This window comes from Polypterus senegalus, chromosome 1 (assembly GCF_016835505.1).
Source record: "Polypterus senegalus isolate Bchr_013 chromosome 1, ASM1683550v1, whole genome shotgun sequence".
Lineage (NCBI taxonomy): Eukaryota > Metazoa > Chordata > Cladistia > Polypteriformes > Polypteridae > Polypterus > Polypterus senegalus.
The window spans coordinates 3,286,681-3,303,508 of record NC_053154.1 but is presented as its reverse complement, the minus strand read 5'-3'; the positions used below and the strand labels follow the sequence as shown (position 1 = coordinate 3,303,508).

The 16,828-nt window shown below is 51.0% G+C and overlaps 1 protein-coding gene across 2 annotated transcripts in view; it reads right to left on the bottom strand.

Annotated features, from left to right (window-relative positions):
• Nucleotides 1-12,276: 12,276 nt before the first annotated feature.
• cacul1 (CDK2 associated cullin domain 1) overlaps nucleotides 12,277-16,828 on the bottom strand; it is a 59,204-nt gene continuing 54,652 nt past the window's right edge. For both annotated transcript variants that reach the window (XM_039743764.1, XM_039743754.1), the window contains 2 exons: nucleotides 13,594-13,637; nucleotides 12,277-12,763 (listed from right to left, as the gene is read on the bottom strand). In XM_039743764.1, coding sequence (XP_039599698.1) covers nucleotides 12,720-12,763; nucleotides 13,594-13,637 — 88 coding nt within the window. In that variant the 3' untranslated portion in view covers nucleotides 12,277-12,719. The remainder of the gene's footprint in view (nucleotides 12,764-13,593; nucleotides 13,638-16,828) is intronic.

Here is a 16,828-nt window from a genome sequence, read left to right as displayed (position 1 = left end):
TGCCTGTCTTCTTCTCTCAAAGCCCCTCCAAGCTGCTGCTGTTTTCCCCAACAGTAAACAGAACTCGATGCAAACACGTTATTCTTTTTAGTCTGCCATCACAAAATCGACAAAGACGGTAAGAGGGGCTCAAGAAAAAAAAATCACACGGACCTTACAGGCCTTACAGGGCGCCACTCGGCCAAACGACTTAGAGGGCAGTCGAGTAAACCCACCTAGTGGCCAACGGCGGAACTAACGCACCTCCAGAAAAAAAACATTCTCGTGATTTCTCGTAAAGGGGATAATACGGCCACCTTGGACCCTACAAGATAAAACAAACGATCTGTCCGTCTAAAGAGAAGTCGAGCTCTGTGGTTTGTAAGATTTAGGAAACTGTTATTTGTCACATAGCCCTTGGGGTCAGCCGTGCAGGGTGAGGGCCTCGCTCAAGAGTCGGCCTTCTGGATACCAGTGCAGGTCCTCAGGCACATATATTATATTATATTATATTATATTATATTATATTATATTATATTATCCAACCCGCTGAATCCGAACACAGGGACATGGGGGTCTGCTGGAGCCAATCCCAGCCAACACGGGGCACAAGGCAGGAAACAAACCCTGAGCAGGGTGCCAGCCCACTGTAGATATTATATGATATTATATATAACCGGCCATCATTAGGGGTGGCACGGTGGCACAGTGGGTAGCGCTGCTGCCTCGCAGTTAGTAGACCCTTAAGGGTTCACTTCCCAGGTCCTCCCTTCATGGAGTTTGCTTGTTCTCCCCGTGTTTGCGTGGGTTTCCTCCCACAGTCCAAAGACATGCAGGTCAGGTGAATTGGCGATCCTAAATTGTCCCTGGTGTGTGCTTGGTGTGTGTGTGTGTGCCCTGCGGTGGGTTGGCACCCGGCATGGGGTTTGTTTCCTTCCTTGTGCCCTGTGTTGGATGGGATTGGCTCCAGCAGACCCCCGTGAACCTGTGGGTTGGAAAATGGATGGATGGCCATCATTAGGCTGAGAAGGTAAAACAAACCCACCAGAGAGACGGCAGAGACACCAGGAGTGGTCAACTCAACCGTTTAGTAGATTCTTAAACAGAAGGAACACACCGGTGGGCTCAGCAACAGTAGAAGGTCTGGACCACCACAGAAGACAACCGTGCTGAATGATCACAGGATTCTGTCCCCCCTTCTCATCATGTACTCTCCGGGAGGTGGGCCTGTCACTGCCAAAGCCACTGAGCCACCACAAGTCCCTTTGTGCTCCGTTTTGACCTCCACCACATTGTAAAGTGTCGCTAAAAAGCACAAATGTAGTGTCGTCTACTAACACGCAGAATTGCATTCGATTATCGAGATTACTTTGAAGTACGACTCAAAACTATTTAATTATCAAAAACGTGATGAGTGACTGTTGGAAGAAGGAAATACAAAGCTTGAAATGCTCCAACTTTCATTCCGATCGCTGAGTCACCGACATCGTTGGACTTGTTGGGCACTGAAGACGATTAACAACTGCTGCCGTTTAGGCCTGTGTTGGCATTCTGAGGCAGTGATTCTCAACACATGCCCAGTCCCCTGCCCTCTGCCTACTGCCATCGTATATAACAGTGATGGCGAACCATTTAGAAACCAAGTGCCCAAACTGCAATCCAAAACCCACTTATTTATCGCAAAGTGCCAACATGGCAATTTAACCTGAACACCAGCATAACCAAGGAGCTGGTGGTGGATTTTAGGAGGCCCAGGCCCCTCATGGACCCCGTGATCATCAGAGGTGAGTGTGCAGACCTATAAATACCTGGGAGTGCAGCTGGATGATAAATTGGACTGGACTGCCAATACTGATGCTCTGTCTGTCTGTCTATCTACTGAGCTTTTAGTTTAGAAAAGCCACTCATACATTAACATCTTTTGTCTTAAAAGAAAAACATAATAACGGAGCTTTCAATGATACAAACAACTTTTTGTTGAAAGGTAAAAGTTTGCATTCGGTATGCTTTTGAACAATTAATGTGCTTTTTGCTGTTGTATGCATGCTGATAATTTGTCTAACCTTGGCTCATACTTTGTAAGCTTGAGAGCAACACATGCAGCACTCAGGTCATCTGTTAGTCTGTTTCTGGTGTCAGATTTGATTTAATTCAAAGCTGAAAACAGCTGCGCACAAGCATAAGATGTTCCAAACAAAGTAAGGAAAGCAATCTCAAGTGCCTTCATTGACTTAAGATTATTTGGCAGAGAATTCCACACTTTAAGGATTTCATTTTCATAACTAACTGTGCTGTCCTTTGTCATCCCTTCGATCCTCTCAAGTGTTTCACGCAGGTCTTCCCTATTAAGCTCCGCCCCAAAGCTTCCATTATATATTACTGGGTCGTGGATCAGGTGTGGCGATTAGCAACTCCCGGCAATAATTACAGATGCGGACGACTCCTCACCTGTGCGCTTAAGCGAGGACTGCCCGCATCACAAAGCTCCCGGAAACCGCTCCGGCCACTCTACCATAACCCCGCGAGTGCGGCAATTATCTGTTAAAACTGGCCTTTTCAATTTTGAGCTGTGGACCCGCTATACCACATCCCCTCCAACCTCACCACGGGAATCACAGGCTCAAAAGGCTGCAGTCCGTGCCACACCCTCAAGCAGCATGTGTGCCGCCCGCCTTACCCCAGACAGGAGAGCAGGCTGCTGGGCAGAGGGGCGGGTGATGTGAGAAAAGTCCTCCAGCGCGCGTGAAGAGGGGGAGCGGCGAGGGGAGCAGCCCGGCCCCCCATTCCTCTGGCTTTATAGTAACGAACTCTGTGCTCGGGCGACGGCGCGCGTGCCCACTGAGAGGGCTCTGAGTGCCCCCTTTGGCACGCGTGCCATAGGTTCGCCACCACTGGTATATAAGCTGTAGACCCCCGAGTGCCCGGTGACGGAGTGTTCTGCTGAAACGATTCCTTAATTCTATGTGTCTTTATTAAAACGTATGGAGTAGACGACATCACAAATGGACACGGAGAGTGTAAGACTACAGCAAGGCGTGGGATGGAGGGGGTGAGCGGCAGGGCTCACAGTCCACTTGTCAGATTTAATGGGCACCCTCTTGGGCATTGGATGGTATAAGCTGTCAAACAGCCATACAATAAGACACAAAAGCAATGAAACCATGAGAGCAGCGGGCAGACTCAGCCAAAACGGCGCGGGGCCCGAGGGGTTTTGTCTCTCCCTTTACCTTCCACTAATTGCTTTGCGTTGTCTGCCCGCTTGTGCTCTCATTCAGCCGCTTTATCTTTTTATTTGTGGTCGTTGATTGATTAGGACAATCGACCGGACTCTTTAATCCCACGCGAAGGAGGCTTGAAGGGCCACCAGGCGTACAGAGTCGAGGCTTCAGAACAAAACGGCAAATCAAACAGGCGGGCGGCAGCATTCAGGGGTCCTGGTGTGCCCACGAGTTACACATCCATGTGCCAGGGGAAGCCGTCCTGTGAGCGAGGAGAGAGGAATTAGAGAAGGAAAAGAGAAGGAAGAATTAGAGAGGAAAGTGGAGCTGACACGTTGAGGGCCGAGCGTCGGCCACTTCCCCGGATTTGTGATTTCCTGCTTCTGTCCACGAAGTCCTCCATCCTAAAAAACCCAAGGAACAGAGGGGGCCGAGCAGCGCCACGTGGTGCCTCGAGATCTGAAGTAATGCCCGCCCAAGGGGCACCTGTGACTCACCGATCTTTTGGTGACTTATGAGCCGGGCCACATTTCATTTCTACCGTTCCTCCATTTCTGAGACGCTGGTTTGCGTTTCGCATGAGCCGTCCGATCCCAGTAGCTGGGGCTCAGCCCTGCCAGCCCGCCTGCTTCTGCTGTCCATGGTGCTGAATCGGGTTTATTATCTTCTCATTATTTCTCTGTGATTGGACTGCGGAGTCGGATTCTATTTTATTTCCACCATTTGTTCTTCATACAGTAGAAGTCCTAGTCTGTGTTGGGGGTCCGACCTGATGACCTCGGTGGCCTAATATTCTTAATGTCGTGGAAAATCCCATCAGCTGGGCCTCAGCCCTGTCAGTCCGCCATCTGTCCATGGTGCTGAAGTGCTGTGGCCTCAAGCCACCACTTTATAATGATGATGATGATGATGATGATTAGGATGTAATTGGACACCTGAGTAGGATCATAGTTCATTTCGGCCATTCATGCTAGTTTGTCTTGGGGGGTCTGACCAGACGACTTGATAGTATGGGGGAGCTCACCGGCCTGTTCTCAGTGCTAATGTTCTTAGCCAGTCCTATGTGTGTAACGTCACATGTGACTTTAACATGACCGGTGGCACATCTGGGGGACCAGCGTGGGATGTGACATCAGAGCCCGAGACGCTGCAGACAGACAGACAGACAGACAGACAGACAGAGACGCTGCAATCTAAATCATCATGCACCTTCGCCACGGCTGATTTTCAGTTCGCCTCCTGGCACGGCACACAGGACGTAGTGCCAGATGTTTGCCAGCCATTGTGTGTCCTCTGTGGTGTCATTAAACTATTTGTAAGTCTTTGTAAGTCGAATGAGTTGAGTCATAAAGTAAATGTCAGGGTTGGGGGAGATCACCCTGCAGCTTTATCAAGGCCTAGGGGGGGGCACCGGGGGGGCACCTCGAAAGAACAACTGGAGCGGAGGACGTAGCGCTTTGAGTAGTGAAGGTAATGAATTACTTATTATTATTATTATTATTATGTAAGACCCGTGTTGGTTGGTGTGTGGCGTGTAATTAAAGGGTGTTGAGCCTCATGTGTCTCAGTGCCACCTGAATGTGACAATGCGCCCCTCCCTATGTGGAGTACTGAAGGGCAGGACTGGCATTAAAAGTGTCACTCGTGTGTGTGTGTGTCCTCAGGTGTGAGAGCAGACCAACCCAGTAACACACGGCTCACTCCTCTCACTCCTCCTAATCACTAATGTGACAATTACAAAGTCTAAAATGGCTCCTCTAAGACTAGCAGAGGGTCACCACTGGAAACTAAGGAAGGGCGCTATATAAAGAGCCAGCTGAACGGGCGCCACCGCCAGGAATAAGTGAGCTTACAAATCCGGCAGCACCCGGAGTGGAGGGGGCCTCCGCGCACCGGACCACTGCGTCTGTGGTTACTCTTGACAACAGTCGCCATGGCAACACGGAGCTCTCCTGGTCTGAATGCTCCCACTATGCACTCACATCGGCTGGACGGCAGGCGCTACATGGGCACAGTGGGTGAGCAGAGGTGAGGGGCACCATGGCCCCCATTAAAAGGAGGAGGAGCTGGGCTGTGGGCCGTGCACCGAATGCCCACCGGTCAGACTGCTGGTCTCACATGTAGAGTGGGCTCCTGTCTGAAGAAGACCTCTTCATCTTTTAGAGCTCCAGGCCCATCAATCAATCAATCAATCAATCAATCAATCAATCAATCACAAAACCATTAACGAGTGTCTTTGACTTCCAGCTCTCTAGAGTATAGCGCCTTTCCATCTATTAACGGTGCCTTTGACATTTATCTGTTTTTATCCCTTCTACACTGGGCTTCACGTCTGTCTGCCAATCATATCGAGGGACGGTCAAGCAGGTGGCAATAAACTTAAAAGAGATGCGGAAAAGCGGAGCAGAAATCATCCATCCACCACTGTCCACTCAACCAGAGCAGAGCCACGGGGAAGGCCCACAGCAGCTGGCACCAGGCACAAAGCAGGGTGCCAGCCCAGAAATCTCCAGACTTTATAAAGCATCTAGTTCTAAAATCCAGAGCATGTGGCCTTGTGGGCGTCTCTTATGCTGCTCACTCGCAGTGGTGCCCAGTAGATGCCCCTCAATGTGTTGGCAGCACTGACATTCGTGAGCTTCTTCCTAAACCAGGCTCATTGGGGCTTCTGTCACCGTCCTGCGTGACGTCACCTCCCTATCTGGAGTGTCCTGGCCTCTCAAGGAGCTTTTTTATGAAGGCACTTCGTCAAGTTGACCACCAGATTAATGGAATTAAATTATTCATGCAAATTAGGAGCAGTGACAGGAATACGAGGCACTGAAGGCTCGCTGTGGGGGGCTGTGTTGGAATGTGTATGGCGGGGGGCAACCTGTAAGGTTAAAGGAGCCCTTCAGCCAGCCCCTCGTCCCAGCATGTCACCCGTCAGTAGTTGCCCATCTTTGATGGCTTCCCCCAGACTAGGATTTGTTACTCCCACCAGACCGTGTGGAGCAGAACTGAGCAGTCAGGCGTCCCATGGGAGACAGGAAGGTGGCACCAATGTGACTCACTGAATGCCCGAGACCCTTAAACTCATTCATCATTCATTCTCAGTCTCTAGAAGCTCCTCAGCATGACAGGGTACTTTTCTGGCAAAGCACAACCCCTACTCTGGATGATTTGTCACATGCAGCCCCTTCAGCCCTAATGAAAGCTGAAGCCCACCCTCTGGCAACATGAACCCCTCTGCTCAGTCACTCACAGTTAACCACTCGTCACATGACATGGATGACCCTTCGTGAAGGAGTGAAAGCCGCGGAGGTTGCCATTTAAAGATCTATTGGATTGGCAGCTGAAGGACACGGAAATGTGCCCCCTAAACGAGATCAGCACACCAGGTGGGCCGACGTCTGGTCTTAAATATGGAGGGCTGCTCCTCTGGCCCCCCCCAGTGGAAGATTCGCCTGGTGAAACGCCTTCTGCCCTAATTGAAGCTGAAGCCCCGCCCACTTCTTATTTATGATGTGTCAACAGATATGAAAAAAAAAACGCAGAGTGATGAAGATGAGGATGAATGTTCGGGAAACAGTTATGGGCATCAGGAACTTCACAGAATGACCCCAAAAAAAATAACAAAGTATGGGAGGAGCCTAAGGAGTGGGAGGAGTTTAGTTAAATTTGCAGGGACCTCAGCACAAATGGCATCAGACATGTAACAGATGGGGCAGGCCAAGGGGCACAGCCTGGCTGGCACTCTAGCCACTGTTTTTATAGCGCCTTGCAGTCGCCTGCTCTATATAAAGGGTAAACACTCAAAGAAGTATCAGTTAGTTGATGGTATGCAGAGTGGCTCTTCAGGCTGGCACTGTCTTGCTTCTGGACACACAGTGCCCAAGAGCCCATCATCATTGTGCCAGTTTTACTGTTAAGTGAAACTCCACGTCCACCCAGCAGCAGATAAACATCCAGACTTTGTAGTTTTATCTAAAGCAGTAAGAAGCATCCTGGCTGGCACTTGATGATGCCACAGCAGATGCCAGCCCTTGTGACCATGACTTGGAATAGGTGGGCTTAAGGATGTTACCCCCACTGATCTGCACTGTAATTCTTTTTTTTTTTGTTTACTTTTGGTGGGCAGTGCAGTGGAGGGGCTGAAGAACTAGAGTCACAAATCTTGCCTTTGCCCCTCTGTGTGACCCTGAGCAGCTCACTTGGAGGGCCCAGCGTCTGGGCCTGTGAGACCCCTGCTGCTCCACGCTGAATTTGCCCAAATCCCCTCACAGGCCTGCCATGTTGCTGGCATTTAGCTAAATTACACCCAACAGCGCCATCTATAGGACACAACGTGTCACAACTGAGCGGCTTCTCACACCCTTACATGCACGGCCCTCAGGCCCCTCCCACTTGTCACCTGTACCACCTCTGTCCATCTTGTCACTTACACAGGGATGCGGACCAAAGGAGCCTGTGCTATAAACTGCTGTACCTCCACACCTCTTATAGAAAGGCGCTATATACAGGAGTCAACAGATGGGAACCCCCCCAATACTTTTATGGTGCCAAATGGTGCATAAATCTAACAATATAACAGGCCAGTGGGCACACCAGTGAGGAAGGTCAGAACAGCCGTCTGCCATCCCAAATTCACGTGACTCATTTCAGAGAGAGAGCAGGTCATGTGAGCAGACTTCTTATCAAGACCCCCTTTGCGGTGGCAGGGGGCCAGTCATCTCCTGCCCTTTGACTGTGGACCCACTGCCCTTCCAGCACAGGTTTTAGTTCATCTTGTTGTAATGTGGCACCCAGGTGTGGGCACACAAGCCCCACTGTTGATCCCACTGACGACTCTAAATGATGAATTGGCACCCGAGCTAAAGGCCGTGTCTGCCATCTGCTCAATGCCAACCTGGAATTAAATAAGTAACCACAGATGATGAAGAGCTGGATGCACTGTGAGGGTGCCAGTGTCCCCTACAGGCTCCTTCAGCCCCCAAAGTTAAAAGGCCACCACCAATGCCCCCTACAGACCAGGGGCCAGGCCTTCTGCATCACAACAACATTTCTGTACCCGTTTAAAAAGATCAAAGCTCCTCAGCGTCGCCCGCTCAGCAAGTCGTCAGCTGGAGCAGAGGGTCACATCGGCCATCAGAGAGCCCACCTCATCAACAGGAAGCACAGGTGCCAATAGGTTGGCTAGAAGGGGGCAGCAGGCCAGTGCAAAGTGACCCCTAATTCAAAGGGAAGGGGTCCTGGGGGGCAGAGAGGGGTCAGGGGAGAAGTGAGGAATCATGGGAAAAAACAAACAGAGAAAGGCTACAGTGAGGGATCATGGGAGAATTAGAGAATCATGGGAGAAGTGGAGGGAGAACAGGTACAGTGAGGGGGTCACATGAGAAGTAAAGGATCATGGGAGAAGTGAAGGGACCTCGGGTGCAGTGAGGGATCATGGGAGATGTGAGACATCAAGAAGCAGTAAGAGTTAGTGGGTGCAGCCCCCCAAAAACAGCCTCATGAGCTCCCGTTTGCTAGTAGAGTGGTGCTGTAACAAAGTGAGTGTGGCGTTAATGTATGCCAATGTGTGCCAATGTTCAGTGGTGTGCGTTACTGCATGTCACAAACCTGAAAGCCATTGAGTGCCAGTTTGTGTAAATGACCCTCATGATGGACGTGCGGCTCAATGAACTCAGCAATTTGCAGCCTTGTAATGACATCAACATCAAAGTGAACCTCAAGAGCAGGCCCTGCCTGTCACTCGTCACCGCTGTGGCATTCATCAGACGTCATCAGGTGGCAGAGGCCTGAAGAAGCCCACCTAAGGTAACCAATGTTGAAAACCGAGCCAGCGAGGGTCCGTCAAGAGGTGACTCGAGGGCCCTCCGTCACGTCTTCATGAGTGGGCCCGTCTAAACCTCTAAGAACCGAATGGCACCGAACACAGCATTGGGGGGGGTGACCTCAAGGTCCAGAGTTCAGATGTGAATGAACACTCGAGATCAGGCTGGCACCACCAACACGTCCTGGCATCCCAGTGACCTGACTGGACAAACCGTCACTCCCGAAACTGAAACAATATGTGGAGACCACCGAGGTCAGACTTTGAGTCACTCCATGGCACAAATGTGAAGTTGTGGTAGGCAGAGAGGGGTCACTCAAAGAGACGGCCCACCCAACTCAAGAAATAAAAAGAAGATGAAGAGGAGGAGCGTTGAGAGACATAAGCGTGCATAGAGAGCTGTAAAGCCTCACAAACTCCTCTTTGCTAAGTGTTTTGAGGACAATGCCGAGGGTCTTCAAAGCACCCCAGGGGGCCATTCATCATAAATCTATAAAGTGTGGGAACTGCCAGCACCTCCTGCCACCCTGCTGAGGGCGAAGCGGGCCAGAAGATGGCAGAATGCCAGCCCGCCTCTCACCGGTGGTCCTCCAGCGCCCCCTGTGGGCTCAGTCTCATTCATTCATCCAGGTTACACTGGCACAGGGGCAGCCCGGAGGCATGCCAGGTCACCACCCTATACAGCCCCGTCTGGCTGGGTTCTCCTGCCATCCTGGCCACCTTTCATGCCCCCATTTCACTTTTTTCTTCGCCATGCCATCTTTACCCAAATCCCCTCACAGTTATGCCACATCACTGGCCCTTCAAGTGGGTAACTAAACTGAATGACAGAAAAGCGCGCCATCTATAGGAATGAACATGTCCCAGTGGTGGAGAGACGTGTCACAGCCACACATGCTGCCCCCCTGGCTGAGCCTCCAAGTCTTGTGATGTGTCACTCGTGGCTTTCTCGTGTTACTTTACCAGAGTGACAGCTCTGTCCCCAGACTCTCCATTTTGTCCCTTACAAGTGACGGTGGGTGCCTAACTGCACGACCCTGCGCAGCTCCCTTCTGCCCAACTGTGAAGCACCCGCAGATGACGCTACACCCAGGGGGCTCAGTAGTCTCGTCTTTCAGCTGCCAGGCGTTGGGCCTTTATAAGCTGTGCCACTTTTGTATTAGAGCAGGAGACGCATTGGTGAGGTTGGTGTGAACGCCCCTTCTGCCATCTTGAGTTCCAACTTGGTCATTTCAAGCCCTCCAATCAACTTCAAACTCAATGCTGAAGTCTGTTTTTTGGGGGACTCACCCACTTTCCTGGGGGTCTCAATGTCTGCACCCACACTCTTTTGCCATCAAGTTGATGTACAGGGCACACTGTTAAGCATCTGCCACCTTGACGGCGACCATCGCAAATTCAACTTAACTATTTTATGGGGCGAGGTCATGTGACCACCCTAAGCAGTTCAAAGGTCAGGCACTTTTGAAAATGGCCGCCTTTCTGATTGCCATTTATGCCTGCTGACTTTACAAGTGCACCGACTGCCCTCCCGCCGCTACGGAAGGCTGACATGTGGCACCCAGGAACTTCAACGGTGAAGCTGCTTGGAATGGAGAAGCAGCTGAAGACACGAAGCTTGGGACCACCCAACGCCCCTGTGGTCACCCTGAGGCTTCTTAAAAGAAGGGAGGGAGTGTGCACCCTTTAACCACCTTAAATTCAAGGTGGTCCCATTTCAAAAGGGGGTGAAGCCCACTTTTAGATCTCACTATTGGTTCTAAAGGTTGACCCCTCAAACAAGGCATGGGGCCTGAGAGGGTCCTAAGTGACACCTCCATCTTGGAGCCCCGAGAGGTCAAACATACCTCATCGGTGCTGGGAGGGCGGCAGGCACTTGTTAAAGGTCAAAGGGCACCAGGGGTCAAAGTGCCCTCCACCGACACCTCGGAATTTTGTTGAAAATGGGATGCCGGCCAGAGTGGTCACATGACCCCTTGCCCAGGCTGACAACCACCAAGATGGCAGAGGCCTCTTCACGCATACTGTACAGACAAACCCATTGGGTCTTACACAAGAATCAGTGCAGCCTTAGGCCCACTGGGGTAGAAGGGGTCCGGACCCTCACCATATAGTGCCACACAACACTGAAACGCCATTTCAGATTCTTAGCCCACCAGTTTAGAGCAAAGGCAGGATAAGCGGGCTGCCCAGGGTCACACAGTGGGGGGCAAAGGCGAGATCTGAAACCCACAGTCGCTCACACCATGTCCTGTGCAAGTGACATCCCAGACCAGTGGGCTCAGCTCATCTGTACGCCTGCCATTATCAGATTCAGGGTGGCACACGCTGGCATAACTACACTGGCATCATCAAGCACCAGCTAGGAAGTGACTTACTGCTTTGAATAAAACTGTGAAGTCAGTCACTGCTGGGAAGGCCCTCAACTAAATGTAAAAGTGACCCTGGGGCAAAGCTGGCATGGGTAGTGCCAGCCTAGGAAGCATTAAATCTAGTTAATCTCTCCTTGAAGAGCTGCTGTGCATTTCATCAATCACTAACACGTACGTACGTACACATGACACTTTATAGAGGCCGGGCCACTCAAAGGCGCTATAAAGAGCCAGATGTGGAGAGTGACAATCAGAGTGGGTCTTGTTGGTGGCCGTGGCATTGGTATTACATCGGAGGCTGGCGAGTGGCATTCACTGCATATTTACGTAGGCCCCTCCCATTCCATAGGCTCCACCCACATTCACTTGTCATGCCCCTTTTGAAGCCCCAATGCCCGTGACGCCTTTCCTGGACCCCTTATCCTTGTCTTCATCATTTCCCATTTTTTTTGCCCCCTATGATGTGTGTTGGCATGAAACATGGAAAAAGGGGGCTTCAGCTTCAATTAGGACTGAATGGGGCTGCCCAATGCAGGGGCACCAGAGACGTTCTGACAGCTGCTGCTTGTAAGTCACACAACTGCCCATTGGGTGAGTTGCCACCCTGCAGGTTCCACTTGATTAAATAGTGACCACTGTGGCTTTGGTGTCCTCACCCAGGGCCACCCCCATGTGACAAATGGCTAACTGGGTGAGTGGAGCAACTCATGTGACACAAATGAAATAATGTCCAGGAGGGGGCGCCAGAACAGAGCACCCCACCCTATTTAAGAGCTGCCAGCCAGCCAGCCTGCTCCGCCCACTTCATTCATCCCACAATGCACTGCACAGATTCCATTTGGCCAGCACAGCATCCTGGGACAGGCAGCCACAGAAAAGACGAGACGACGTCTCTGCAAAAAGGGTCTTTAATGCCATCCAGTCCGCTTTTCACCGAGGTTCTGATTGGAAGTCCAAGACTGACCAAAAAAAAAAAAAAATTCCAAAATGCCATGGCGTCGCCACAGCGGCGCCCGTGTGACAAACAAAGCCCATCGGAACATTTTTAAAACAAAATGCAAAATGTCCCCCACCCACCGCCTCCAGCTTGGCAGGGGTGCCTCAAGAGCGATGCCCGACACTGGCACACGGCTACAGCACAAAGGGTCTCTCCAAACGAGCAAGACTGCGAGGAGCGAGGCCCCTTCCTCACAGCGTTAAGACGACGCGCGCGCCCCTCGGAGCGGCAAACACTTGTCCACATCCCAGCCAGGGGAGCCGCTCAGCACCAGGGTCCAGTAATCAAGTGTGAGCCCACCACAGACTGCAGTCCCAGCTTGACTGTGTGCCCCCTCATTATCTGTACCCACGGGAGGTGGCACTGGACAACGAGGCTCCACCTGGAAGACAAAAAAAAAAAAAAAAGACACCTTAGAGAAGAGGCCAAAGGACCACCGATGGACAGGTGGGCAGCCAGAGCAAAAGCAAAGAGATCAAAAGGATACACAGCGTCGGGCAAAAGCACACGGCCAGAGATGGGCAGAGCAAAGGACCCTCAGCTAACAAAACCAAAGCAGAACGTTTATTAATCAAAACGCACCCCTACATGCTTCTAGGTGGGCAGGCAAAGCCCCTCATGAACGGGCAAAGCAAAAGGCTACAGGTGGATGGCGAAAAGACAAAGGACCACTGGCTACAGGTGGGCAGACAAAGACCACAGGTGGATGGGCAAAAGCAAACAGCCACTGGGCACAAGTGGGCAGACTTCATCTCAACTAAAATCTGTGCCGGAGGGCTGTAGGTGCCCCTTTAGAGTCAAAGGGCATGATGGGAATGAACCTCCAGCATCACAAATACGGCTACTAGGGGTTGAGGGTTTGCACTGGCTTGGTCATCAAACTTCTTATGAAAGTTTAAACTGGTAACAGTGGTCACATGACCCCCTTTTCAAGATGGCAGAGGGCTGCTCACACACACTTTACGATGCCCAGGCAGACTGGAAAAAAACGAAAGGCCACCAGAAAAATCTACAAAGCCACTGGCGGACGGGCCAAAGTGACAGGACAGCGCTGGTTGCTGCGCCAAACGCTCAATGGTCGAGTCTAAAGACTTCTGGGAAGATGCCAGGCCTTCCTCCGTCAAGCCTGTCCACCTGATGGCCAGCTGCGTCCTCCTTCAGCCACGTGTGGCGTGAGTCGTGACAGACCCCCGCGGCCGCGCCCATACTCACTGTACGTCAGCTCCTCGCCGGCCCTCTTCCGCGACTGATCACCCCTGGAAGGACAAAACAAAGGAGACACAGCTGTGAGTCAAGCGGGCACAGGGACAGACCCTCTCTAAATGGGTTTAGCCACAGAAAATACCCGGGGGGGCGGAGGGTGGGGGGCTCTGCTGGGGCCTGAGCTGTCTGGTGCTCATGGAAAAGCCCGAGCCCACTGCAACCAGTCAGCCTAATTTAATAAAGTGGAGTAAACCGGCGCAGCCATTCAAACTGGGAGCTCTGCTTTACGACCGACCCCGAGCAGGCGTCACGTTAGTCTTTAGTAAGTGACCACCTACGGCCGCCCCTGTGAATGAATCGGTTTGATTAGAGGAAATCAACAGAGGGTCACAAGTCACATGACGCGAATTAACCAATACGAGTTCGACTGTAACACTTCGTAACGGTCCCTGTTCATTCTTCACAATGGCCAAGGCGAGAGAGAAGGCCATCCGAGACCACCTGCAAAACTGCTGCACAGTTCAGACCCTTAATTAACACGAACATGAACGAAGGGGTCTGCTGCTCACGGACGGGTCAAGAACAGGACCACTCAGCACATGTTGACAAAAAGATAAAAGGCTTCAAGATGGCCTGAGTGACCCGTCCAGATACATGGCACAGAGGAGGGCTTTATGGGCACAACAGACCCCAATTCCAACCCTCTTAGAGAAACCAAATCCCCCTCCAGGGTACACGTGCTGATAAAACCAAAATGGAGCTCCTTGGCCATACAGAGCGTCAAGGATATGATGTTGGCAAGGAACAGAGGAGCCACCCACCAGTCAAATGTGGCAGAGGGTCCCGTAAAGCAGAGGGGCTGCCTCTGGTCTTGGACATATTAAGGTAATGATGAGATGTGAGGATCACCAGGGCATTTTATAGCAGGATGAGCTACCCAGGGTCAGAAAATGAGATGGGACCCCAAAAACAAAAAAGAAAAATTGGACAACCGGCAATGAGTCCTGACCTGATTAGTAAAAACTCTGGAAGGAGCAGGAGGAGTCCGGCAGAAGACATGGAGAAGGAACCAGCAGTAATGGTCGAGACACTCCAACAAGAGGACACGAAACGGATGGAGGCTGTCCTCTCATCCTGGCCAACCACGTGTGGTGGGCTAATGTCGACCACAGCTCCGGAAACCAAGGATACCTCGTGGTGGAGTGCAGTTATAATTGGGGTGTTGGAACATAAGGAGGGCTCTCTAGAGGTTAGAGTGGAGCTTCCATTAGAAGAAGCCAAATTAGGTTTACAGGGTCCTTACTGTCTCGTGAAGAGGACGGTGACATCGACATAAAACAACTTACCACTCACTCTCCAGCGTCAGGGTTAGAGGGTACAACTACTGGACGTTGAAAATTCTCTCTTCTACAACCGAAATTACCAGTGACTAGCAAGATAATCCCTGACGACATCGCCCTCTGCTGTCTGAACTGTGTTACTGATGGCATCCCTCACTTCATCGCCCTCTAGTGTCTGAACTGTGTTACTGACTGTACCCCCCACTTCATCGCCCCCTAGTGTCTGAACTGTGTTACTGACTGTATCCCTCACTTCATCGCCCCCTAGTGTCTGAACTGTTACTGATTGCACCCCTGCCTATGTCTCCCCCAGTGTCTGAACTCTCCTATGGGTTTATAGGTTCATTGCTGCCCTGTTCACAGAGCTCAGTGAATTTCTGCCCTGCATCTGTTAACATGCCACGTGTCACCACTCTCCAGAACGATGATTAGTGAGTGGACCACTCTGACCATGAAATGTCCGTCTTCCTCATCAATTAGGACCTGCAGATAAATTTAATTGAAAGCCAGGCAGCAGTGCCAACCTCTATGGAATCCAGCCAAGCATCCTTCAGAGACGGATCTATTTCACTAGAAGTAAACACTTTCACTAAGACTGGCGAGCCCGCTACCCCACGGGTCTGGCATCCTTGGGTTCAAATCCCATAGGTGCTCGTCGTCTGTGTGGTGTTCACAAATCGTCCGCCTCATGCCTGAGTGAATCTTCCTTCCACAATCTCAGAGAGGGGTGACTCTAACCTGACCCCGGTGAGTGACCGTGTGTATACTCGAGTGGGCCCTCTGACGGACTGGCATCTCTGTTTAGAGTTGGCACTCGGCTCCGACCATGCACTCTATGCTGCCAGGAAAGGCCTTGACCTCTGGTAGCCCCAAACTGGACTGCCATGGCCTCTCTTACTGTTTATGCTACTTTAGCTCCCCCTTGTGGTTCTGGGTGCAACCTCAATGTGGCAGATCTGAAGAAAACAAGAGCAAAGTTGATTATTGACACCAGAATGGCCTACTGGGAATGAAAAGGGGCTTTTATTTCTGTTCTTTATTTCTCCTCATACCGTTTCTTGCATTGGGAATTTGTTAGTTTTCGTAATACCCCTGGGGGCCACAGCATAGGGTCAGCCGTTGTACAAGTGCAGGTTAAGGGTCCAGCCCTTGTGGCAGTAACCAGGATTCAAACCAGCAACCATCCGGATGCCAGGCCAGATCCTTACCCTCTAATGGATTGTAATGTAATGGATTGTGCATTTTAAAATCTATTGATAATAATAATAATAATATTTTATATAGCACCTTTCCCATTCTCAATGAAGAGAAACACGAATAGGGCAAAACAAAAGTTTTCCGTATCTCATTGAAAGAGCAGCTAATAAAATCTTGGGATTCACAAGAGTAGACTCAAGACAAAGACTGCGAGGTCGTGAGAAGAAACTGAAATCAAATTGTAACGCACAAAGAACAAGAGGGCCAGCGTAACCACTGCAACTCGGGACCCTCATTTAGAACATTAAAATAATAGCCTGGCGTCTCAGCTGGACATGCAGTGGCACACTCACCAGGGCCTTGCCCAGCACCCCTTAATATCCTTGTGGTTTGCCAAGGAGGGCACAGATAAGCTCATCTGGGACGATGGACAAGCACACGACCAGCTCGGATGATGCAGGGGGGTCCGCGTTCACACCGACCCCTCCAAGCCTCGTGTTAGAAGAGGAGAGTCTCATATTAATAGACGTGCCGCGCACACGGCGAAATAAAACATCAGGCCGTCTTTAAAAAGTACCAGAAAAACAAAGAGAATAATAAATAAATACAAATGACAAAACGAAGGACCTTGAGTTCAGAACGCAGCGAGACGGGGGCTTCAGTTCAATCCTCAAATGGCCTTACGGGAAAATGAGATTTTTTTTCCC